Raw genomic sequence first — 25,239 nt, 5'->3', positions numbered from 1 at the left:
ATCATAATCATTTTATACATTTAAAAAAAAAATGTACTCTACGTATTTATTTGCATAGAATGTTGAGCAAAAAATATCTTTCGGTCATTGTATTTATATTGTTAATCATTTAGTATTTTGAGTTGATATTGACTTACTGCAGTAATTTAGATTCGATCTTAGAATTTCTTTGTAATAGATAAAATAAATAATAAATGCCTAGGTAGGATTTTTTTTATCATTTTAAAGTTAATTGAAATTTAAAAAATGTTGAAGTGAAGATTGACTGCGAAATAGCTTTTATATTTTTGACATTTTTTTAAACTAACTTTCATTTTTATTTAAAATTAATATAAGAATGCATAAAATTTAATATAACATAGTTTTTTTGTATTACTATCATTAAGCTTGTTTATTTTCAAATGACAAAGATAGGGTTGTGCAAAGGTGGCAAACTTTTCCCTGCACCCCCGCTGTTGCATGGCAACTCCCTTTTGCATAGGTGTGTCCTCTAATTGACCGCAGTGAAGGGATTGTAATCTCAGTCGAACTAATTCCATTATTCAAATCACGTGGCAGGACTTAGGGATCGCATGCAAGCTGCCAGGCCAAATCAAACGAAGCTTTATTTTGCGATTTTTTAGCTTCGTGCAAACGCGTCTTTTGGTTCCCACACTATAGTGTTTAGCTGATCCAAGCTGAATTTTTCCTCGGGCGTCTGGTGTCTGTTTCTTAAATAATGCAAGCGCATGAATGCAACTCGCATTAGACCATTTAAATACACTCCAAGTTGAAATGTAAATATAATAGAAAATATGAGATAAGGAGTATAAATATTGATATAAATTATTTCTTGTGAAATACATTATTTTGTTGATGGTAATTAGGAAATTTGAGTGCTTTATATCTTAATAAATTCATGTGAGGATAATATTATTGTAAAGATAAACACAATTTTTGTTTTGCATATTCAAACTTGATTGGAATTGCATGGGTTTATAATTATTTCATTTGCATTAAGCACAAAATGATTTACCAAGTATATATATTTATATATTATTATATATATTTATTTTAGATTATATTTAGATAAATTTAATATTCGCATTTTGGAAAATTTTTTTAAAACATTTTTGTTTTCTAAAGTAAAAATACCATTTCTAATTCAATTTTAAATTTTGTATTGTTCCTTTTTTCAAATTTTTTGCATAACTTCTTTATAAGCATTGTTCGTAATTTCAAGATATCTGAACATATCCCAATCTCCAGACTCTATAGCCAAAACTACTTCCTGGCTAATACTTTTTAAGTAGCTCTTCTCGCATTTCATCTTACTTCCAACTTTTTGCATCATCCAGAATTATAATACATCCTCAAATACCCAGAATTTTCAAGCACTTTGCGATAATCTCCAACTATTATTCAATTTTCCATACGAAAATCTGAAGAATACTTCTCAAATTGTTGTATTTACTTGTAACTTCTTGCATAACCATTTGTGGCTGGCCAGCCCATCGGTTTTCAATAGTTTTTCAATGGTTTTCCATTGTAGTACATTGTTTCCCTGTCGACGTTCAACAAATTGCTTAACTTCTCGCAAAATGGGACAGGACGCTCTGGGATTTTTAGCAAACGTCATCATCCCAGTAGGAGAAAAACCTGCCCGGTTAATCCCGAAATTCCAGTTTCAGGCCAGAAAATAGAGCAGCCCAGAAAACAGCTTACCATCCGTAATCCCGAAATTCCCAACAAAGCGTTTTGTAAGGTGTCACCTTGTCGCTGTTCTGTCTGCTCCCATTCATGAGGAGGATTCCCTTATCCGCCTGTCGATCACACAATAATGGGCCAACCGGGGATTATGTGTGGGAGAGTTTTGTCTGGCGATGCCAAATGATTTTCGCACCTTTAGCTCGAAAATGTTTTGGGCATTACGCGTAGCAAACAAAGGTATTTATAGAGACATCGCAAGACAATCCAATTAATAAGATTTAGAAACAAGAAAATTGGGACAAACATTGCGTACTTTTTAGCTTGCCTAAAAGGCGTTATTAGAACTGGTAATTATTTTTTTCGTCCTTGGATTTTATAGCAGTAGACAAATATGGTTTTCAAAAACAAATTTAATAAAAAATAATCTACAAAATATTAGTTACAAAATACCGATCCTATTTTACCCTTAATTGGCTTAAGATACATAAATATTTTTTATAGACATTAAATAACTGCTAAAAAAAAATAAATGTTTAATATAACAAACATTTTTGTTTTTTAACCAAAAAAATTATTTTTAAAATTATCATAACCACATCTCACATTTCGTTGAACGATTAGAAAACTGTGCCAGTAGCGCAATGAAAATATTTTCGTAGACATCGCGACACAATCCAATCAATCCTCTTCAGAATCTGAAAAACCAGGAAAAACTGTTCTATGTTCCCCTGCCACTTAGTAACGCAAATCAATCAATGCTTCGCGAGTTTCCTCCGTTAATTTCAAACATATGCCGGGATACTCGAACGCCCAAACAATTTCCACAGCTAATTGGGCGGGCTGAGTGCCTATGAGTCCAGTTCCCCATTCAGAACTCGGAAAGGGGTGCAATGAAAGACGATCCTTAGTTGGCAACCAGCTCATTATTCTCATTAATGAAAGCTCCGCCGGTGTTTCCTTTCTCCACTCAACTGATAAATAACAAAACTGCAACTTTTCCGCTTAATGCTCTCCAACTATTTGTATACGGCACGGTACCTGCGAAGATTTGAATATGATAATTGATTACAGTGTTTACCTTTTGAATGGGAATTCCATTGAAAAAAAACTTAACCGGAATGAAAACTAAATCCCTTGATAGCCATCATTTTTGTAGATCAGTTTTATTGATTTCTTTTTGCTAAATATAATGGGTAGCATTCCAAGGAAATTGTTTGGTCAGGAAATAAAGAAGATGAAGGGATGTTGATGAGATAAGATCGTCCATTCATTTACAACTTGGTTTTCAAATGGTACCCAAACTCCTTTGAAAGAATTATTAAGAACTATAAAAAGGTATGTATTTATTATTTTGGTACTCTTAAATACCTATTTTTTTTAAATTTTAATGTTTAACTTTATTACCAAAAATAAAATTAGAGAGACATTTATTTTTTAACACAACTAAAAAGTAGGTGTCTACTTAAAATCCAAATCAGAAAAAGAAGACTTTCGTTTTTTTTTAATTTCATGGAGCGATAAATAATTATTTTTAATTCAAAAGTTAACCTTATTACTTATTACAAAATTAAAATTTTAATGTTTAAGTTAATGAACAAAATTAAAAAAAGGAAAGACATTAATTTTCTAACACAACTAATCAGATACATATTTAAAATCCGAATCGGAAAAAAATTAAAAATTGCATAAGGCGATAGTAATTTTTTTATTAAAAAAACAAGAAAGGAAAGCTAACTTCGAGCGGAGCCGAAGTTGATATACCCTTGCAGAATACTCTATAATTATATTCTCCAAAATTATTCCTATGATGCATTCTTAATACTCATAAAAAATCCAAACTTCCTAACTTTAAAAACACCAAAGTTATGGCATTTCGAATCGTTCAGTTATATGGCAGCTATAGGATATAGTCGGCCGATCCTTATGAAATTTGGTAGGTCGGATTGATTGGCCAAATATAAAACCCATAGAAAATCCCAACTTTCTAACTTTACAAACACCAAAGTTATGGCATTTCCGATCAATCAGTTATATGGCAGCTATAGGATATAGTCGGCCGATCCTTATGAAATTTGGTAGGTTGGATTGACTGGCCAAATATAAAGCCCATAGAAAATCCCAACTTCCTAACTTTATAAACACGAAAGTTATGGCATTTCCGATCAATCAGTTATATGGCAGCTATAGGATATAGTCGACCGATCCCGGCCGTTCCGACTTATATACTGCGTGCAAAGGAAAGAAGGCTGTGTGCAAAGTTTCAACTCGATAGCTTTAAAACTGAGAGACTAGTTTGCGTAGAAACAGACAGACGGACAGACGGACAGACAGACGGACAGACGGACAGACGGACAGACGGACATGGCTATATCAACTCAGGAGGTGATCCTGATCAAGAATATATATACTTTATAGGGTCGGAGATGCCTCCTTCACTGCGTTGCACACTTTTGACCAAAATTATAATACCCTCTGCAAGGGTATAATAACATTACAAAATTAAAAAAAAAACGTTTAATTTAATTTTTTAAGATTTAATAAAAAACGAGAAACGAGAAAAGCACTTTATTTTATTTAAAAGAGTGACACATGTTTATATTTGCATATTCGTAAGTTTCTTGAAAGTTCTAAAATAAATTATAAAATACATTTTACCTGAGTGCCCATAAAAACGCCATGATGTACCCCAAATTGTAAACGGATTAACCACAAAGGAATAAAATTCCCGCGGGACACAATTAGTGCAGTTTTTATTTTTTTATTTCGGACATATGCTTTCCCTTGCCGCAAAATGAGCAAATAAATCATAAATGTTGCATTCAACGTAATTGAGCCCCGCACTCACCCTTAATTTTTCCGAGGGGTGGGGGGTGTGTCACCATGACTACACTTCTGTGAAACAAGAAAAACAATGTAATCCGATCTGTTTTTTGAAATGTGCGTAATATTGTGTGTGGAGTGCTGAAGAGTTGGGGAAGTCGATGGAAGAACTTGTTGAAATTTTAGGGGTTGTAATAGCTCCGCCCTCAAGAGGAACGAGTGGAACAGAACATCAAGTTTTAAAATACAATGAAAATTAAACGAACTTCTTTAGGAAACTTATTAAGGGAATTCCACTAGTTACTAGGGGAAAAAGTCCACTTTGTTCTTAAATACAATTAAGAGAAGATGATATATGCATTTTAAAAATTGTATAAAAGATATTTTTTAAATTAGGGAGAAAAACGGACTAAAATCATTAATTAATTTTTTTTTAATAAAACTCAGAAACAACGAAAACATAACAGTAACAATTTAACAAACTAAGAAAAACAAACTCAAACCTCTTTGGCCAGTTTATGGATCTGTCGGTAGTTGACATCCACCAGCCGAAAACTATTTCCCACGGTGGCCAGTGGCTTCATAAAGTTGTTCAGGGTACTGGCCACCGGCTCCAGGATGTCCCTCACAGAACACAGGATGTTGAAGAGGAAAATCAAAGGCGGCTGGAGGTAACCATTGAATAGCATGGTCAGGAAGGGCTTCAACATGTAATCCGAGGTCATGTGGAGCAGTCCGACGATGAGGGTGTTGATTAGGGAGTACAGAACAAAGCGGTAGCTCTGCAGGATGAAGGCCACCACGAAGGCCACGGCGATGTGGAGCAGTCCGAACAGTTCCGCCCAGAAATGGGTGGCATAGGTGGTGGCTCGATCCGCCAGGACAATTGAGTTGATCTTCGGATGCGTATCCGTGGTGCTCAGATAGTCGGCGCATCCATGCTCAAAGGGATAGATGCCGATGCAGGTGTGCCGGCTGGCCTCCTTGCGATTCCACTGCGGCTCCGGCAGATCGTCGATGATGGACTTTTGCCCTTGGGAGTGGCACTGGCACATCTGGTCCAGCGATTCGAACAAACGGGCCAGGAATCCCATCTTTGGCTTCTGCGCTTGCGAGGCTTTGTGGGACTTCGAACGACTCTTCCCCTTGTGAGCCGCTCTTGTGGGAACGATCACATGTGGCCGCTTCTTTGAGTAACGCTGGAACTCGATCCTTTGGGGCTTGCTCTTCGAATGATTCAGTAGACTTTTACCCGGTTCGGCGTGCATCTGGTAGAGAGTGTGTGGGGAGCTACCGGACACCGTGGACTCGGTCATCTCTCCACGGCCCACGTCCTTGAACATGTTGTATTGGGTCTGGCTGTTCTGGTACATATCCGAATCGCTGGAGGAACTCATCCGGGGCAGCAGCTTCTTCAATGGCGACTGCATCTTCGCAGTCACACCCACATGATTCACTTTGATCAGGTTGGACTTCGAGGTGGAGCAGTGCGGATCGGTTGACTCGGACATTGGACTGTAATTTTATGTCTGCAACTACTGTAATACAAGTTCAAACCTATTTGACATCTTTTTAGGGTGCTTACTAGGTTGCCATTAGTTATACATTATTTTTAAGGCTCTAAGGGTTCGGCTACTATTAAAGGCTTACAAACGGATTCTAATTAATGCTTCTATTCAACCAGGATTTAATTCGCTCGATCTAAAATAATACAAGTTTAATTCAACAAGGGATATTGCAAACAAGGAATGGGTTTTTTTGATCTAGGAATGTATATTTAAATGTATACTTCTATTATTTTAACTTCAATAATGGCATCGTTCCGGTGTATAACTTAGAGTTACCCCTTGACAAAGGAATAAAATAAAATAATATTAAAATTCCATTTGTTTTTATCACCAATTTATCGGTTTTAAAATTAACGGATTTCCGATGGGTTGAGTCCGCGCTAGTATCCTATCCTGGCTTTCGAGCCATGGGTCTAGTCCCAGCTATTCAATTTGGTATATTTATGGTATATCATTTTGTATTTTAGCACATTTCGTCAATGCGATTATTAGCCGCCCTGCAAACGGTCACTCTCGCTTATCCGGAGCAATTGGATAAAAAAAACAACTGTAATTAGTTTGCCATAATTAATTCATATAACACACACACGCTTTTAGCCAAATCTAGAAAAAAGAATCATCAGCAATGTTTGCCTCCGCCTGGCGTAGCGTGGCCACCACAGTGGAGACCCAGTTGACCGCCACCTACTTCCGAGGTTCGTCCAGCAATCTGCGATTGTGTCTGCGGCTGGCGGATTCCCCTGGTTTTGGAGCAATTCGAAGACGATTTCTGGCTGTGCCCGTCTGTCCAAGTCTCGTCAACCGTAATCTATCTGTGTATATATGTGCTTAATCTAATCTCTTGTCCTGCATTTCCATTTATTGCCTGTTTGCCCTGCTCCCTGTTTTTTGTGTCAAACTCAATGTCAAACCCTTTATCTCATTTCAGTGCAAAAACTGCGAAAAGTTGGCTTGAGAGGCATGCATAGCACTACGGAGGCCGTGAAACTGGAGGGCATGGAGATCAAGATCCTGCCGGCCCTGCAGGACAACTATATGTATTTGATCGTGGACGCAAAGACACGTGAGGCTGCCGTGGTGGATCCCGTGGACCCCGAACTGGTCATCAAGACGGTACAGGAGGATCAGCTGACCCTCAGCAAGGTTCTGACCACACATCACCACTGGGATCATGCTGGTGGCAATGAGAAGTTGGTGAAGCTGTGGGAAAAGCAGCTGGACGTCTATGGTGGCGATGACCGCATTGGCGCCCTGAACCAGAAGGTGCAGCAGGACGATAGCTTCACCATCGGCAGCCTGAATGTCAAGTGCTTGTCCACGCCTTGTCACACCACCGGGCACATTTGCTACCATGTCACGGCGGGCGAGGGAAATGGTGAGGGAGCCGTCTTCACCGGGGACACCCTTTTCCAGGGCGGATGTGGACGCTTCTTCGAGGGCACTCCCGAGGAAATGTACGAGGCGCTGTGCACCAAGCTCTCCGCCCTGCCGGACAACACAAAGGTCTTCTGTGGCCACGAGTACACGCTGCAGAACATGAGCTTCGCCCGGCACGTGGAGCCGGACAACGAGGTCATCCAGCAGCGCATCGAGTGGGCCAAGCATCGTCGCGCCTCCCAGGATCCCACTGTTCCTTCGACCATTGGCGAGGAGAAGTCCTGGAATCCGTTCATGCGCGTCCACGAGGCCACCGTGCAGAAACACGCCGGAGGAGCCACCGATCCCATCGTCACCATGGGCAAGCTACGCAAGGAGAAGGACAACTTCAAAGCCTAGTGTTGTCCTGGCTTTTCTTTCTTAATAGTTTCAGAACTTGTGATTTAATTTTGGATTTAATGGTTAATAAAATTAACGGTATTTGTGAAATGCAAACCTTGTTTTTTCCATTACATGTATGTAAGTCCACTACGTGGAAAAGTAATGCCAAACCCAATCTAAGCAAGTGGTTTTAAAATTTTATGAGCTTATAGTCTGGACTTTAGAAACAATATTAGTAAGTTCGAAATGCTTTAAGCCCAATTAGCACTTGCACACTTTGTAAAAACATTAATTAAATTTATAACAATAATAATAGTACTGAATTCATTTTTTCAAAAATTGTTATTTAAAATACTTATACAACTAGTAACTATTTTTCTTAATCTTCATAAAATTGCTCGTAATAAATTACCTGTAACTTTTTTAAATGTTAAATAAGTTCAATTTGTTTACACTTTAATAAAGGTATAAATTCAAATTGCAACAGATTTATTTTATCCGACCCGACCGTTTAGGCCTTAGTGTCTTACTTAAAATTGGTGAAGTACTTTTTTCGGTTATATATTTTAAATATATACCCTAAAAAGAATTGTTTGTCAGAAAAATGTAAATTTTCTTAATGCAAATATTTATAATTAACGTAGCTGTTTTTGAAAATTTGAATTTTGTTTTGAAATTTTTTTAGTATTTCTTTATTGTGTTACGCCACCGAGTTGGCATCTCTGTTTTGCCATTCCCACAAAACTGGCGGCGTCTGTCCAATGAGATTTTAAACTAAAAACAATTTTAACAGCGCGATGAATGCAAACAAACGCAGGAGTTCCGTGGGTGTTTCCAAATAAACTAATTAAATATACAAACTAAAGAGATTTATTTCACTATTTTGCAGTTGCGCAAGGCGCCGCCGAAAGAAGATGAAACGACAATAACAACGACAATGACCAAACAACAACAAATCAAGCGACGCATCAGTTTCAGTGGCAAAAAGTCCGTGAGGTAAGTACAGTATGGGAATCCAGCCACAATATGCATAATATACCCATATCCACCCTCCTTGTAGAGAGTTTGTTAACACCAAGGAGACCAACCATTGGGACGACTCGTATGAGGTATCCGAACACAATGCCGAGGACAGCACGGGATCCAGGTCAGGATCCTTGGGTACGGGATCAGGATCGAAACCAGGATCGCAGAAACCAGAGGATGCGGACAAGGAGAACGTTCCTCTGCGCGGCCTCTGCGAACGGGAACAGGTCGACCTGACCCTAAATTTCCAGACCAGCGTGGATGTCACTATGTTGCCCTGCGAGCTGATGCAAAACCAGAGGAAGGCTTCCTCCTCCATGGTTTCCATCTGCCTGTCCACCGAGGAACGCAAAGTGTTTCAAAATAGTCTCTACGATCATCGGGTAATGGACAAGACTATGGATCTGATGTCGGGTTCTTTGATAACCAGGACCCAAACGCAACCCAGCAATATTGAAGATTCCTCTATTGAACAGCCAGACATTGAAAGAGAAAAAAAAGGAAATACACCAGCAGCAAAGGGAATAATGGACTTCTTCATGGACATCACGCCAGTGGGATTCCGCGCTCCTCCTTCAGCAGCGCCCACCTCAGCTCCAGGTCCACCTGATCCTGTTCCAGCAGCATCTGCTCTTGCTCCCACTCCTGCAGCTCCTCAAGTTCCAACCCAGCAGAGTTTTATGGAACTCGAGGACGACAGCATGGATAGGGAAATGCGCGAGTTTAACGAAAAGGAGAAGAAGACTCCAGTCCAAAAATCACTTTTTATGGATTTAGAGGAAACGGTTGTGGATAAAAATAATAAAACCCAACACTGCGCCGTAGACGTATCCTTCGACTGCCCTTTAAATGGTAAGTTTTGTATAATTTAAATTTTATTCCAATATAATTAGTTTGATAGATCGTACATTTATTAGGGAATTTACATTTTTTAAGCTAATAGCTTTGGATTGGTTTTCAAAAATAAACAACTAATGACTAATATAAATAAGTTTGACTTACAGTTTAGGTAAAAAAAAAATTGTGGATGAATAATTAATTTGACTTTCCTTTCAATATTTGTAATAGGCAAGATATAAACTTGTAATTAACATATGCCACTTTATTTTCCAGTTTCCGAGGACCGGGATCCTTTACCATCATGCTCCTTTGACAGCAACAACAGCACCATAAAGTATATGAAAGATGAGTCCATGTTGATACCATTCGACATGATTGTGGGCAAAAACATAAGCAAGAAGATAAATTTTCGTCAACTTAACGATGAGCTAGAGGCGGGAAAGATTCAACTGTTTCCCAATGGTCCAAAAACACCAACCACAGATCGCAAGACCAATCAAAATCGTTTTTGGCATGGACTGCAATCGGAAGCCACGGAGAGTTGCAGTCCAAAGAAGGACATAAGGAGCATCAAACCGCGAGGAACGTTAAATTTCAGTGAAAATATGACCATGTCGCCGGCGCAATTAAGTCCAGTTCGAAAGGAAAAGGAGAAGCTGAATGCGGTGGACGACAAGCGAAAGTATCGGTTATCCCAGGCGGATGAGATGATGTTGGACAACACAAACTTCCTGGCTCATGCAAGATTAGGCGATGAGACGCAGTCCAGAAATACTTCCAAAAACTCTACGAGAAGGGAGACCACTTACGACAATTCCGAATTGAATTTAGAGTATCCCACAAGCAGTCAGGACTTTCATCCCATATCAAGCTCTATGCCTCAAAAGGCTATTAATGTGACTAAGGAACTGCAGCAGGATCAGTCTGATTTTCCTGGTATCCCTATTCGTCGAACCTTGCATCTTAATGAATCCATGGATCAGGAAGCCACGAAATCTATGCACGTCAGAAGTGAGGTTGCGGTAACAACAGAAAAGATTTTCTATGAGAAATCCACCAATAACGAGCGAAATACGAATCAGCAAGGCAAAGTTTGGGCCTGCACTAAGACAAAGCGCAGGGAGACTCTTCTGATGCAGGAAAGCATGGAAGAGGACATCATAAGTCCTTTAAAGGATCTGCACTTAAAGCCAGCCGCTGCTCCTGTAGAAAAGAGTCAATCCAAAGGCAACCACACTCTCTACTTAGCAGAACCTGTGGAAGAGGAGAACGAAAACCGTAGTAACATGCTACCTTTGCAAGTCGTTGCTCCTAAAGAAAAATCCAAACCAAGGCAAACCCTGTTATTGGAGGAACCAATGGAAGAGGAAATGGAAATTGATATAAGGAATCCGCCTGTTTTTAATTCTAAAAGAAGAACTTTGCATTTAGCTGAACCTGTGGAAGAGGAAGAAGTGAACCCAAGCAAAACGTTACCTCCAAAAATCTGTCCGCCCCAAGAAAAAAAATCCAACGTCAGGGTTACTTTGCTTTTGGGAGTGCCAATGGATGAGGAAATGGGCAGTAATATAAAAGAGGGACAACTTTTTGATTCGAAAAGAAAATCTCTTCATTTTGCAGAAGATCTGGAGGAGGACAAAATAAACCCAGGCAAGAATTTACCTAACAACATTTTTACGCATCAAGGAAACAAATCCAAACCCAGACAGACTCTTCTGTTAGAGGAACCCATGGAAGAGGACACGGGCTGTACTATAGCAGATTCACAAGTTCAGGTCAAAAATATTAAGTCAAGACATACGCTTCTTTTAGGCGTACCCATAGAAGAGGAGGCGCACGCTGAACGGATTGACCATCCCAGCTTAAAATCCAGGCAAGTTACTATTTCGGAAGCAATAGAGGAGGAGGGGTGTCCTTCACTGCCCAAGAATAAATCAATATTAAGGCACAAAACTATTGATAGATCAACTGTTCCGCAGCGTCAGAAGGCTATGGCCACATTACTTATGTCTGAGCCAATTGAAGAAACATTTGCCGAACATCATCCCACGGAGCAACGCCAACAAAAGTCTCGCTTGAAATCGAGAAACACTCTTCTTATGCATGAGCCAATTGATGATGAATTGGCGGCCGGAAAGGAGGATAATGCATATGGACAGCACAGATTCAAGCCAAGACAGACGCTCATCATGTCGGAACCCATTGAAGAAGATGTTGGACAGCCAGGGCTTAAATCGTTCAACATGCAAACTAACGAGACGGGTTCTTCAACTTCAAAATCGAGACACACTCTTTTAATGTCAGAACCAATAGACGAAGATGTGTGGGAGGTGAGACCTTTGGATCAAAATAAGGAGCAGCTTATCGAAGAAGTGTCTAAAAGTGCCACAACCAATAAGTCCTCGAAATCGAGACCCACTCTTATGATGTCAGAACCCATTGAAGAAGAGGTGCATAAGACTATTAATAGCAAAAACTACCAGTCTCATTCGAAGTCAAGACAGACAGAGTTTATGGAAGAATCTATTCAGGAAAGGACTTTTGAAAACGTTGGCCAACCGTCCAAATCTCGCCAAACTATCTTTATAGCAGAGCCCATAGAGGAAGATATGGGGGTGGAAAAGTCAATAGTTTACCAGGATTCGCACTCAAGAAAACGTATTGAATTTATGGAAGACTCGACTGTGCAAGCGCCAATTAAAAACGTTGGCCAACCATCCAAATCTCGTCAAACTCTCCTTATGGCAGAGCCCATAGAGGAAGATGAGGGGAAGCAAAAATCAATAGCTTACCATAATGATCAATCAAGAAAACGTAATGATGTTGCGGAAAAGCCCATTAATAGTAGGGGCCAACCATTTAAAACTCGCCAAACTCTTCTTATGGCAGAGCCCATTGAGGAAGATGAGGATGAGCAAAAGTCAACAGCTTACTGTAATAATCAAACAAGAAAACGTATTGATTTTATGGAAGAATCCAAGGAGCAAGCTGCAATTAAAAGCTGGGGCCAACCATCCAAATCTCGCCAAACTCTTCATATGGCAGAGCCCATAGAGGAAGATGTGGGGGAGCAAAAATCAATAGCTTACCATAATGATCAATCAAGAAAACATAATGATGTTGCGGAAAAGTCCATTAATAGTAGGGGCCAACCATCCAAATCTCGGCAAACTCTTCTTATGGCAGAGCCCATTGAGGAAGATGAGGATGAGCATAAGTCAATAGCTTACCATAATGATCAATCAAGAAAACGTATTGATTTTGTAGAAGAGTCCATTGAGCGTTCCGCGACTATAAGCAGGGGCCAACAATCCAAATCTCGCCAAACTCTCCTTATGGCAGAACCCATTGAGGAAGATGAGGATGAGCAAAAGTCAACAGCTTACTATAATAATCAAACAAGAAAACGTATTGATTTTATGGAAGAATCCAAGGAGGAAGCTGCAATTAAAAGCTGGGGCCAACCATCCAAATCTCGCCAAACTCTGCTTTTGGCAGAGCCCATTGAGGAAGATTCGGAAGTTCATAATAAGCTTACGCAACATTCTCGGCTTAAAAATAGAAACACTCAGCTGGTTGAGGAACCAATTAATGTAGAAGCAAAATCTACCCGCCAAACTCTTCTTAATGCAGAACCAATCGAAGAGGATTTGGAGTTATTCAATCGAATGGAAAATCAAAAGCAACAGCCTTCGTTTAAACCCAGATTTATTCAGCAATTTGAAGAACCTATTGAAAAAGAAATATCTTCCAGTACTAACCAAAAATCTGGACATCGATTTACCAAATCGGGAGATACTTTTCAATTGGCGGAGCCTGTAGAAGCAGATGCGGAACGCATTAAACCAATAAATCATTTCAACGGCCCCCACCAACAACAGAAGCCAAGAAACACTCTACTAACACATGAGCCCATTCAGGAGGATTTTGGAGCCGGAACAGAGGATATTTCAGCACGACCGCTAAAATTTAAAGCCAGACATACGCTTATTATGGCAGAACCAATTGAAGAAGATCCCAGTGTCTATAATAAATCCACAAACAATCATAACAGTGAAGCACATTTCGAACCCAACAACTTATTCCACTCTTCTCGATATACGACTTCCAAAACAAGACACACTTTGGTTGTTCAGGAGCCCATTGAGGAAGATGATATCACATATCATCACCATGAGGAATCCAAAACTAAGTCCAGAAATATTGAAAAGGAGGTAGTTCCACTACCTACCGAAAAATCCAAAAATAAATCTAGGAATACAATGGTTTTATCGGAGCTCATTGACGAGGATGTGGAACCGAAGGAAGCAGAGATATCGCGGAAATCAAGAGCAACCCTTGCCAGCGCACAACCCATCGAAGAAGACTTGCCCGTGGCACCTGCTCACCCAAAAAATATTCCGGCTTCATCAGCTCCATCCTTTAGAAGGCACACTTTGCTTTTATCAGAGCCCATGGAAGAGGATGAGGAAACTGACACATTAAGTAACCCTACAACTGTGGAGCAGGTTTCCGAAAAGTTAGAAAAACCAAAAGGAGTTTTGCGAACACTTAAGGATTATATTTTTAAAAAATCCGAGCAAAAGGAAGAGAGAGAGGTTGCTTCCACTTACAGGCCTCATCAAACCATAGTTATGTCTGAATCACTGGACCTCCAAAGTCCCAAAAACACGATGAAGGATGCCGACTTTAAAGAAATCACTCCATTGCCCAATACGAGAACAGCATCTAGAATCAAACAATTGTCTACTTACACGCCTGGAATGTCCTTGACTGAATTCGAGGATCAGGAAATGATGTGCAAAACCCCTATTCACGAAAAACAACGTATGCAACCTCAGAGAAAACAGTTTTCCATGTACCAGCCAGAGAAGATGGATTTAGAGGCGGACGCGACAGGGAGTGGAACTCCGAAAAGTCACACCCAGATGAAGCGCTTGTCCTCACATCTCACACCCAATCTTCCAGAGTCCAAAAAGCAACACACAAAGATCATCGTGGACAGCAACATGGATATGGAAATGGAAGAGGACCAGGAAAATGCTTGGGAGATGCCGATGACAAAAATTAAACTGGAACCAGGCGCAGATAAATCCCTCAGGACCTTTGCGGAATATCAGTTGGACGCGTCGGTTCAACCAGTGAGGGATTATCACCCTGCAATGACTGAGTTAAATAAAAAGAGCTCTCTAAATATACTGGAGTTGCCACGGAAATCAGTGTTTGTCACAGAGCTTGAGGATAAGCCCATAACCATCTCGGATGTGACCAATTACTTCCAGGAGCAGCGCAAGTCCAACGAAAGGAAGAGTGGCAGCTCCAACGATAGAACCTTTAAGAGCTTTGCCGCAACGAATACAAAGTTCATCAATCTCACTGGCGACACCACCATCTTCGCAGGCATGGAAGATTTGAATAAAGAGGAGAAGGGCCAACACAATCAGATAGACAACGAGAGGCTCAGTTTGGTTTCCACGCTGGCCGAGGAAACGGACGACGATGTCGAGGAAGAGGATCAAGAGGAGCCGCAACCACAGCCAGAACTCTGCGAGGGGCAGACAGATGCAGTGGTTATAGCCGGCAGCAGCGGCTCATGCAAGAAGTGCGGCAACTGCAATCAGTCCTTGAGCGAAACTAAGCTCATCACAGATTCCTTTTTCCTGCCACATCAGACCGAGTGGGAATTTTCAAGGGAACGGAAGCGACTGCGTCTTTTAAGGAATAAACCAACTTGGAAGGAGGTTAAGCTGTACTGGGAGATCGAGGAGCAGGCCCGGCTGTCCAGGTGCCAGGACATCGACGATTCGGTGGATCAGACGAGAGTAGAAGAGGAGCTGATAGCGTGGAACAAAGCGGCGCTCCTAGAACAATGCAAGAGGTAAGAACTTGATATTGAAATTATTTTAAGTTTTAAAATATTTATAAAACTTATCTGCTTTTTAATTAGACTAAACGGTCAACAAAAGGCTACAATCAAACCTGCCAAGTCCTTTTTTGGCCACCTCAAAAGTTTGCTGGCCGAGCAACAGCCAAACTGGATCTTCGACTTTCAGCGCAAGGTCTCCCAGCAATTCATATTTTACCATCGGCTGCTAACCACGTTTCGAATTGTGGTTAATTACAAAACCTTGGACTTGGTGGAGGAGTCAGCCATCCAAGTATGCTCAATTGAAGTGGATAATGCGGTGCCCACTTCAAAGGAACGATGGTCAGCGAGTGACTACTTCCTGGACTTCCAACTTAGTCTCAAGCTACCCCTGAATCTCACCGACGCTATCGAAGGCAGCGACGAGCCAGCTTTTTTGAAGTTTCTTCTTCGCATTGATCAGAGTGTTGTAGAGATTAAGCGAATGTTCCACGAATTGATGACCGTTCTGACGGAGAAAAAGGCGAGGCTCCAACGGTAAGTGCTTTTTAGAAAACTTGAAGTTCAACCAATTTTTCAAAACATAATTGGAAATGAAATATATTATTATAGACTCCATAAGGTAGATCTCTTTATATTGAAATGAGTAAAACGCTAAATTATTAATTTTTTAAATTTAAATATTAGCGCTCTCTTTAAGACATTCAAACCCAAGTCCAGAGAAAAATTAAATTTATTGAACGAAAACATTATATAAACCTTTCTTTCCAGGGATGCGAATCGCACTGTTGTAAGGAAGACCGTGCGAAAATGTATAGAAGACGATCCAATTGTTCGCCTCGAGAAAACCAGCTTCCTAGTGGAAATTATCAATATCAAGGAGGTTTCCTTCAGAGACATTTTGCGCCCAGAACTACATCTCTTCAACGAAAACATTCAGTATCTACCAAAAGGAATTGCTTTCCTGGAAGCATTTCTCACCGATCCTGAGCAGTACCTTAAAACTTAAATATGTCGGACAAACCCTTACTTTACTCATGTATAAATTAATAAAATTGTTTTATTTGCGTTTATAGGTACTTGGTTTTTACTATTTGAGACTTTTTATAATATAAAAAAATGTATTCAGATAATAACTTTATTATTATTTTAAATTATAAAGTAATAATAAAACAAAATATAATATATTCACAGCTACGGTCAAGTTTTTTCTGTTGGTTTGATTTAATATATTTTATATATATGTTTATTCAAATTTTAATTGCAATATATAGCAACCCTCGTATTGGTTTAATATTTTTATATTATTTCCTAGAATTTATTTTGTTTAACAATTTTCTGTTACTGATTCAAGGCACATCGGCCCATTGTGCGGACAAGAGTGACCAGAGTTTAAATATTTTGGTTTCACCTTTAATCTAAAAAATCGTATGGAATCTATCGTTTGCGCAGGAACGGTCACATAGCAGGTTGTAAAATTCCGTGGCTCTGCTGTTTCGATTTTCAACGCGAAGACCACAACGAAATAGTGGAATAAACCGTGAAAAAGTGTGTCCACCCGCCGAAGGACCTTGCGGAGTGGTAAAATGTCGTGTGCGGCCACCTTATCGACGGCCAAGGACTCGACAAACGCGGCAAATGCCAGTGGAGCACCAACGAACACCAACAGCAATAGCAACACCAACACTACGGCTGTGGGTGTAGTAGTGAGCAGTGCAACGGGGGGCGGGGGTGGGTCATCAATTGCAGGTGGCGGAGGTCCGGGTGGCACCACCTCCTCCTCAACAGGGGCAGGGGGCGTGGCAACGAGCTCAGCGGCCGCCGTCGTCCGACGATTTTCCATGGAGGGCGTGGGCGCAAGGGTGATCCGCGGACCAGACTGGAAGTGGAACAAACAGGTGAGGAGGGTCAAGTCTTCTGGTTCTGGTTTCAGTGAAAAACTCTCCCCTTCTCAATTGACCGATCAATTTGCTTTAATTGCACACCGCCGAGAGTCCATTCTAGACATCTTGCCAAACTAGTCAAGTTTCTCTTTTCGCGTTTTCTCCAGAATTGCGATGGACTTGAATGATCCTAGAAAGTGTGTATACTTTCATACATACATATGTACATACATTTAGTCCCCTTTCGATACACTGACCAAATTAAATTTAAGAGTTTTTTGATATTCACAAATAAATTGCATTCATTACATTTAAAATGAGACTAAAGTACAATACATCTTTTAAATCATTTAACTTATATATTTTTTTTAAATTTAAGGTGTTTAATAAGAAATCTTATAGTTATATTTTAAATATTTTCCTTTAAATTAAAAAAATTAATTATAAATTTTGTAAAATTAATAACTTAAAGAAGTTTATTTGAATTTAAAGATACAAATTTGTTTGCTTTTAAATTTAGTTGTTCTTTTATGTTTATATGTATTTGTGGTCCAAAAATTTTAAAAAACAAAGAAGCTAAAATATTTTTGTAATATCTCAAAAGTAAATTATTTTTAATTTGTTAACATATATGTTAAAATATATTTTCAACAAGTTCGAATTTGCTTTAATTGACAAAATGCATGTGGGTCATGGCTTCAAAGAGTGTTCGCTAATATCCGGAAAAACTATTTAAAAAATATAAAAACTAAATCAAGATAAAGTTATTTCCGCAAAAACGTGCCAAAAATATGTATTTTAATTGGTTTAGTAAAGAATAAGTGTCATACATGAATCATAAAATGTAATCAAATACTCAAGCCAACAACGTCTATTCATTCGCCTGGTACACACATATGACTAATTCTTGTGCATATCATTTCCAAAATAGTTTTATTTATTACTTTTAGATTTCTTAAGGCAGGCTTGTACCTTGTGAAGTCAAAAAAATCAAAATTTTTTTTTTGCAGTTTCGGATACATACATGTTTTAATTTTACTCTCCTAAAATTTCAAGTCGAAATCTCTTGAATTACGAAAGTTATCGGCCGTTTGGTGGACCGGTGTCAAGCGCGTTGCCATTATAGTGAAAATTTTCAAACGCGTTTTTCTCGAAACCATGTTTTCCGAGTTGGCGGAAGTCGTACAAGCCGCAAAAATTGAGCAATCGTCATGAAATTTTTTATACATGTTCCTCAGAAGTATGTGCATGGTATAGACTAGGATCTTTTAAAAATATTAAAAATTGTTTATTTAAAAAAATAATAAGTAACGAAAAAATGAGGAAAAAACCGATTTTTTTTTCAAAAGCTCATAATTTTTGCATTTTTTATGTTTTTTTAATTATCCTAGTTCAAGCCATGCGAGCAAGTGTACAGATTAAGAATATATTCGTTTTTTGCGTTTCAGATTATTTCTTAATATTCCAAAAAATCCGCCATGAGGACGAGTTTTTCGCGGACATGCCACCATTGTTCGGTACTCCCCCTCCCCCCTTCGCTTGGATCGCACTCAAAAAAATTGTGTAGCTTCAATAAACTGTACCCTTCAACTGGCTAAAATTTTATTCCCACACCTACCATACTTTCCAAGAAATAAATTCCAGAAAAAAATCAGGTTTTGGGCGCCAACAAGGTGCAAGCCTGCCTTAAGATGCTATTTTTTATAGAATTTGACCCTGTAATTTAAAAACTTAACTTATTAAGTGGGTGTCAGCCAATATTTACTGTATTCCTGAAAAAATTAATAATTTTAATTTTGTATGCGAACCTTCGTTCCCTTAAGCTTTGTTAATGTTATTTCCCGACTCGTTGATCCCTTAGAGAGATAACCAAATGAATTTGTAGCGATTGCCTACCTTAACACTTTGTTAGTTGCTATTATGCACTTTAGCTACAACTTTCGCATCTTAATCAGCGTGGGTTTTAGCTTACGCAATGAAAAATCGGAAGATTGACCCACTAATGCAATATTTTTCTCATCCTTTTTTTACAGGATGGCGGCGAAGGACACGTGGGAACCGTGCGCAATTTCGAGTCCGCCGAGGAGGTAGTGGTGGTCTGGGACAATGGCACTGCTGCCAACTATCGCTGCGCCGGAGCGTATGATCTTCGCATCCTGGACAGTGCACCCACTGGCGTGAAACACGAAGGCACCATGTGCGACACTTGCCGCCAACAACCGATCTTCGGTATCCGCTGGAAGTGTGCCGAGTGCATCAACTACGATCTGTGTTCCATCTGCTACCACGGAGATAAGCATCACCTGAGACATCGTTTCTACAGGATCACCACCCCAGGTGGAGAGCGAACCATGCTGGAACCGCGTCGGAAGTCAAAGAAAGTGCTAGCCAGAGGCATTTTTCCGGGAGCCCGTGTGGTTCGCGGCGTGGATTGGCAGTGGGAAGACCAAGACGGCGGAGTTGGTCGGCGCGGCAAGGTCAACGAAATCCAGGACTGGTCCTCGGCCTCGCCAAGATCCGCTGCCTATGTAATCTGGGACAATGGCTCCAAGAATCTGTATCGTGTGGGCTTCGAGGGAATGGCGGATCTCAAGGTGGTAAACGACGCCAAAGGTAGTAATGTTTACCGGGATCACCTGCCACTCCTAGGCGAAAACGGACCAGGCAAGGGACCGCATGGCTTCCAGATCGGCGACAAGGTCACAGTGGATCTGGACCTGGAAATCGTTCAATCTCTTCAGCATGGCCATGGCGGCTGGACCGATGGCATGTTTGAGTGCCTGAGCAACGCGGGAATGGTTGTGGGCATCGATGAGGATCACGACATTGTGGTGGCATACAATTCCGGCAATCGCTGGACCTTTAACCCTGCTGTCCTCACTAAAGTATCTTCGCCCACCACCGCACCACCGGAGTTCCAGGTGGGCGACATAGTCAAGATTTGTTCGGATGTGGAGAGCATTAAGAATCTGCAGCGTGGCCATGGCGAGTGGGCTGATGCCATGCAGCTGACGCTGGGCAAGATCGGACGTGTGCAACAGGTCTACCATGATAACGACCTCAAGGTGGAGGTGGGCAACACGTCGTGGACCTACAATCCCCTGGCTGTTTGCAAAGTGGCCTCATCGACGGCCTCTGACGGGGGCTGTGCGCCGGTGATTCCCAGTGGCGAACGGCTCTCGGCCATTCTCAAGAAGCTGTTCGAACCGAATGTCTCCGGGGATGCCACCGAGGAGTTCGTCAAGGCAGCAGCCAATGGATTTGCGGTGAGTAAAAGGTTCAATCTAAATTTAAATGATTATAAATAAAACAAATGTCTTCGCGTTTTAGGCTCGTTGCGAGGAGTACTTGGCCGGAGCAGCTCAACCTTCCACGTCCAGTGCTTCGCCCAGTTCTGGGCCGGATGTGAATGTGAATGGAGTATTTGCCGGACATACGGCTCTCCAGGCAGCCAGCCAAAATGGCCATATCGAGGTGATCCAGGTGCTACTGCGCCACGCCGTTGACGTGGAGATTGAGGACAAGGACGGAGATCGCGCTGTCCACCATGCCGCCTTCGGGGACGAGGCGGCGGTTATCGAGATTTTGGCCAAAGCTGGTGCAGATTTGAATGCCCGCAATAAGCGAAGGCAAACGTCTCTGCACATTGCCGTGAATAAGGGTCATTTAAACGTGGTGAAGACGCTGCTCACGCTTGGTTGCCATCCCAGTTTGCAGGATTCCGAGGGCGATACACCTCTCCACGATGCCATCTCCAAGGAGCACGACGAGATGCTCTCCCTGCTGCTTGACTTCGGGGCTGACATAACGCTTAACAACAACAATGGCTTCAACGCGTTGCATCACGCTGCTCTCAAGGGTAATCCCAGCGCCATGAAGATCCTGCTGACCAAAACAAACCGTCCTTGGATCGTTGAGGAAAAGAAGGACGATGGCTACACGGCTCTGCACTTGGCAGCACTCAACAATCACGTTGAGATCGCCGAACTTCTCGTGCATATGGGTAAGGCTAACATGGACAGGCAAAATGTGAATCTCCAGACGGCTCTTCATCTTGCGGTGGAGCGTCAACACGTCCAGATTGTCAAGCTATTGGTGCAGGATGGCGCTGATCTAAACATACCGGATAAGGATGGAGATACTCCGCTGCACGAAGCCCTTAGACATCATACTCTTTCGCAGCTCAAGCAGCTTCAGGATGTGGAGGGATTCGGAAAGCTTTTAATGGGTCTGAGGAATGCCAATAACAAAAAGGCCTCCGCTTCGATTGCCTGCTTCTTGGCTGCCAATGGAGCCGATTTGACTTTAAAGAACCGTAAGCAGCAGACGCCACTAGATCTGTGCCCGGATCCCAATCTGTGCAAGACGCTGGTCAAGTGCTACAATGAAAGGAAAACCGACGACTCCGAATTGCCCGGTAATGTGGCTGGCACAAGCTCAAATGCCAGGGCAAGAGCAGCCAGTGGTACTCTGAATCAGTCCTCGTCAGCCAGTTTGCCGCTGACCAGCATGGCTGCCTCATCCACCTTCCCCACCGCCTCCTCATCCGCCATATTAGCGCTTAATGGTATCGCCAACGAAATGAGCCAGTCTCTGCACGAGGATCCCCCGAAATCGACAGCCAGTCTGGATGAGTGTCTGGTATGCTCGGATGCCAAGCGGGATACGGTGTTTAAGCCCTGTGGCCATGTCAGTTGCTGCGAGACCTGCGCTCCGAGGGTAAAGAAATGCCTCATCTGCCGGGAGACCGTATCTTCGCGCGAGAAGATCGACGAGTGTCTGGTTTGCTCGGATCGCAGGGCAGCTGTTTTCTTCCGGCCTTGCGGTCACATGGTTGCATGTGAGCACTGCAGTGCTCTGATGAAGAAGTGCGTTCTCTGCCGTACCCAAATCGATGAGATCCTGTCATTCAGTCTCTGCTGCGGAGGAATCGGTCGGCCGGAAAAGGTCACTGTGGCATCCGGAGGAGTGGCTCCCGTGGGATTGCCAATTCCCGAGGATCGGTTCATGGAGGCAGCAGCAGCGGCAGCAGCCTGTGCCAATGCATCCGGACACAGTGTGGCCATGAACAACACTGTGGTGACGCCAGTTGCGGGCAGCAGCAATCAATTAAATAGCCAGAACAATTTGCTGGCCGCTGCAGCAGCCTCTTCAAATGTCTCGAATCTGACAGCAGCTGGAAGTGTGATGGTGGCACCATCCAATGTCAACAACTTCCAAATGGACGATGTGCAGAAGTTGAAGCAGCAGTTGCAGGACATTAAAGAGCAGGTGGGTGCCAAAAAATTATTTTATGAAGCGATACATTCAATTTAAGCACCGTTTCCTTATAGTTAACTTACTATATATACCTATATTTGCCTTTTTTAAGGACACAAATGCTATTTTATCTGACTAAATATGAATATTTCTATTACCAGACCATGTGCCCTGTCTGCTTCGATCGGATCAAGAACATGGTCTTCCTATGTGGCCACGGCACGTGCCAGATGTGCGGCGACCAGATCGAAGGCTGTCCCATCTGCCGCAAGACGGTGGAGAAACGCATCCTGCTCTTCTGAAGCCCCTTTCCGGCTCACACATTCCGCGCACAGCCTGCACAGCCTTCGAAGTATTAGGATATTTAACGGACTCACATTCTTATACACACACAATATATCTACACAATATCATATATATAACTATATATCGATGGTCTTATAAAGCAAAAATATATTTTTAACAAATATTCAAACAAAGACATTAAGCGGAAATACTTTTGCCCGGCTCCTTGCTAATCAGGTCCCTGAGTATGTCCTTCTTGGCCTCGAAATAGTCGCGGAACCACAGGATGTGATCCTTCTTCTCCTGGGCGGTCACGTAGGGGTTCTTAGACAGGCCGACGCAGACAAGCTCCATGAAGTGACGGACGGGGCCCTTGTTGGGACACCACTCCTCCAAATGCTGTTCGAGGAAGATGTGCTCCGAGAAGTCTACGTTCACCTCGTCTGCCCAATCCTGCTCGTTGTTAATGGGGAAGCGCCAGACTTTGCTCTCATCTGTCCACAGGACCATCTGTTCAAAGTAGTTCGCCGGCGGATGGGCGGCCTGAAGGCTCAGCTCTCGCTCGCTTAGCTGCGACCAAGTGGAAAGGATGTCGGTGGAGTTCGGCAGCTGGGTATCCTTGAAGATACCCAGCGGTTCTCCGCCGTAGAGATTAACGCTGCCTGTAAAGGATTCAGCCTCCCGTTTGACTTGCCTCTGTGGCCGCTGATGGTAACCATCCCTGCCCTGTGACTTGGCTCTGGAAGCCAACGAGCGACGCACATACTCCCCGCGAGTCTGCTCAACCTGCGGCGGCTGCTGGCGACGATCGATCTTCATGCCTACAATCAGTTCGCTGTAGAAGATCGAAAAATAATGGTCATCAATAAGGTTATAAGGTTTTTTTGAGAAAAACTGGTCGGAAAACAAATTTGGTGTCACCTAATTCAAACTTAACTAACTTAATCTGGGTCACACAGTAAAATTTTTACTTAAGCCTAAATTTTATTTATCTCAAAAAACCCAAGAACTTTAAAAATTGATTTACAATATTTCACTAATTAGGGTTATTAAATCAAAAGGTGTTTCGCCTTAAAAAATATTATTCTTAATCTCTGAACGTTTTTAACTTGATTCAATCCTCTTAATGATAAACAACAATAATTCTATGGCGAAACTAGCCTAGCTGTTTAAGCGATCCAAACGCCATACTTTTGCTTAAGTGAAGATAAATTTGATAAAACACTGGTTATAAATCATCCCAACAACAAGTGGGTACAATAGGAAATAAAAGAGAACAGATGAAAGATCAGTAACTAAAGAGCATTCATCGCCACCCCAGATAACTTTAATTTAAAGCCAGATTAAATTTGTTAAATTTGTGTTCACCTCAGATTGAGTTCCTTATCGCCAGCAGGAGCTGTCGTCTGACCCTCTCCTGCCGCTGCTGGCGCGGATTCACTGCCATGACCCAGCAGTTTGGCAAGCAGCTCAGACTCCGTCTGCTTCTTGTCGCTCTCACTGGTGCCCAGCATGCTGGCAATGTTCTTTGCCGCGGTCAGGACATTCTTGGAAGCGATCTCCTGCTTTTGGACCTCCCTACGTCTCCGGTTCTCATCGCCAGGACGAGGAAAATCGGATGCGGATAGCTGATCTGTGGCCTGCATGGTGCCCAGTAAGCGGTTCAAACGCTGAGCCGCAGTCTCCGCAGGCTCATCACTCTTCTTCACGGGCTTATCCTTCTTTTTCTTCGGCTTCTCATCGTCTGAGGAGGAGTATCCATCGTCGTTTTTCGACTGCGAGGAGGAGTAGCTGACCAATCCCACGTTTTTGTAGGCAGCCGGCAGGATGGAGCTGCAGCGGGAGAGAAAGAAAAGCGATTAGGTGAGTGATTCGTAATTGTTTTATATGTTTAGACTTTTATCCTACCGTAAGCCCAACCTCTGGGCGCTGCGTAGAGCCAACATTCTAGTCAATTTCTTTGATTAATTTAAATAGAAATAAAAACCACAAAAATCGCTCGCGTAACAACAATCAGGCAGAGCGTTGCCAGATGTGTACAATTATTATGGGCTAATATACTGCTGAACTTTATTTTTATTTTAAAAATCAAGTGATTAATAATTAATTCTATTAGTTAAAAAACTGAATTCAAAATATTTTAAAATTCTATAACTTATGTATCAAGTAATAAAATTATGTTTATTTCAAAATTTGTGCTTATATAGTGGCAGCTCTTAATTTCGACAAATTTTAATTAAATTAA

General features: G+C 41.7%; 5 protein-coding genes across 8 annotated transcripts; 3 read left to right on the top strand and 2 right to left on the bottom strand.

The window, feature by feature from the left end:
* Window positions 1-4,970: 4,970 nt before the first annotated feature.
* On the bottom strand, window positions 4,971-6,035 carry LOC108054063. The gene has a single exon (XM_017136815.2). It carries the CDS (start codon window positions 6,018-6,020, stop codon window positions 5,007-5,009), a length of 1,014 nt encoding a protein of 337 aa, XP_016992304.2. The 5' UTR covers window positions 6,021-6,035; the 3' UTR covers window positions 4,971-5,006.
* A 530-nt stretch (window positions 6,036-6,565) lies between these two features.
* On the top strand, window positions 6,566-7,949 carry LOC108054062 (hydroxyacylglutathione hydrolase, mitochondrial). Of its 3 annotated transcripts, none has more exons than XM_017136814.2 (2): window positions 6,566-6,626; window positions 7,006-7,949. In XM_017136814.2, exon 2 carries the CDS (start codon window positions 7,038-7,040, stop codon window positions 7,851-7,853), a length of 816 nt encoding a protein of 271 aa, XP_016992303.2. In that variant the 5' UTR covers window positions 6,566-6,626; window positions 7,006-7,037; the 3' UTR covers window positions 7,854-7,949. The 3 variants fall into 3 exon arrangements, with proteins under 3 accessions (XP_016992303.2, XP_016992300.2, XP_016992302.2); XM_017136811.2 differs by having other exon boundaries at window positions 6,578-6,880; XM_017136813.2 differs by having other exon boundaries at window positions 6,580-6,772.
* A 629-nt stretch (window positions 7,950-8,578) lies between these two features.
* On the top strand, window positions 8,579-16,640 carry LOC108054064. Its single transcript, XM_017136816.2, has 6 exons — window positions 8,579-8,659; window positions 8,725-8,831; window positions 8,896-9,713; window positions 9,975-15,579; window positions 15,649-16,104; window positions 16,339-16,640. Exons 1-6 carry the CDS (start codon window positions 8,633-8,635, stop codon window positions 16,574-16,576), a joined length of 7,251 nt encoding a protein of 2,416 aa, XP_016992305.2. The 5' UTR covers window positions 8,579-8,632; the 3' UTR covers window positions 16,577-16,640.
* A 379-nt stretch (window positions 16,641-17,019) lies between these two features.
* Window positions 17,020-23,188, top strand: LOC108054065 (E3 ubiquitin-protein ligase mind-bomb). Of its 2 annotated transcripts, none has more exons than XM_017136817.2 (4): window positions 17,020-17,465; window positions 19,484-20,716; window positions 20,781-22,721; window positions 22,871-23,188. In XM_017136817.2, exons 1-4 carry the CDS (start codon window positions 17,154-17,156, stop codon window positions 23,009-23,011), a joined length of 3,627 nt encoding a protein of 1,208 aa, XP_016992306.1. In that variant the 5' UTR covers window positions 17,020-17,153; the 3' UTR covers window positions 23,012-23,188. The 2 variants fall into 2 exon arrangements, with proteins under 2 accessions (XP_016992306.1, XP_016992307.1); XM_017136818.2 differs by lacking the exon at window positions 17,020-17,465 and adding an exon at window positions 19,356-19,406.
* Window positions 23,139-25,020, bottom strand: LOC108054066 (28S ribosomal protein S31, mitochondrial). The gene is made up of 3 exons (XM_017136819.1): window positions 24,903-25,020; window positions 24,363-24,827; window positions 23,139-23,829 (listed from the first exon to the last, which is right to left on the bottom strand). Exons 1-3 carry the CDS (start codon window positions 24,938-24,940, stop codon window positions 23,193-23,195), a joined length of 1,140 nt encoding a protein of 379 aa, XP_016992308.1. The 5' UTR covers window positions 24,941-25,020; the 3' UTR covers window positions 23,139-23,192.
* Between the last annotated feature and the right edge of the window lie 219 nt (window positions 25,021-25,239).

Source organism: Drosophila rhopaloa, unplaced genomic scaffold, assembly GCF_018152115.1.
Source record: "Drosophila rhopaloa isolate 14029-0021.01 unplaced genomic scaffold, ASM1815211v1 contig_47, whole genome shotgun sequence".
In the NCBI taxonomy this organism is placed as follows: Eukaryota; Metazoa; Arthropoda; class Insecta; order Diptera; family Drosophilidae; genus Drosophila; species Drosophila rhopaloa.
The sequence above is the reverse complement of the archived record's forward strand: the minus strand, read 5'-3'. Positions and strand labels throughout refer to the sequence as shown.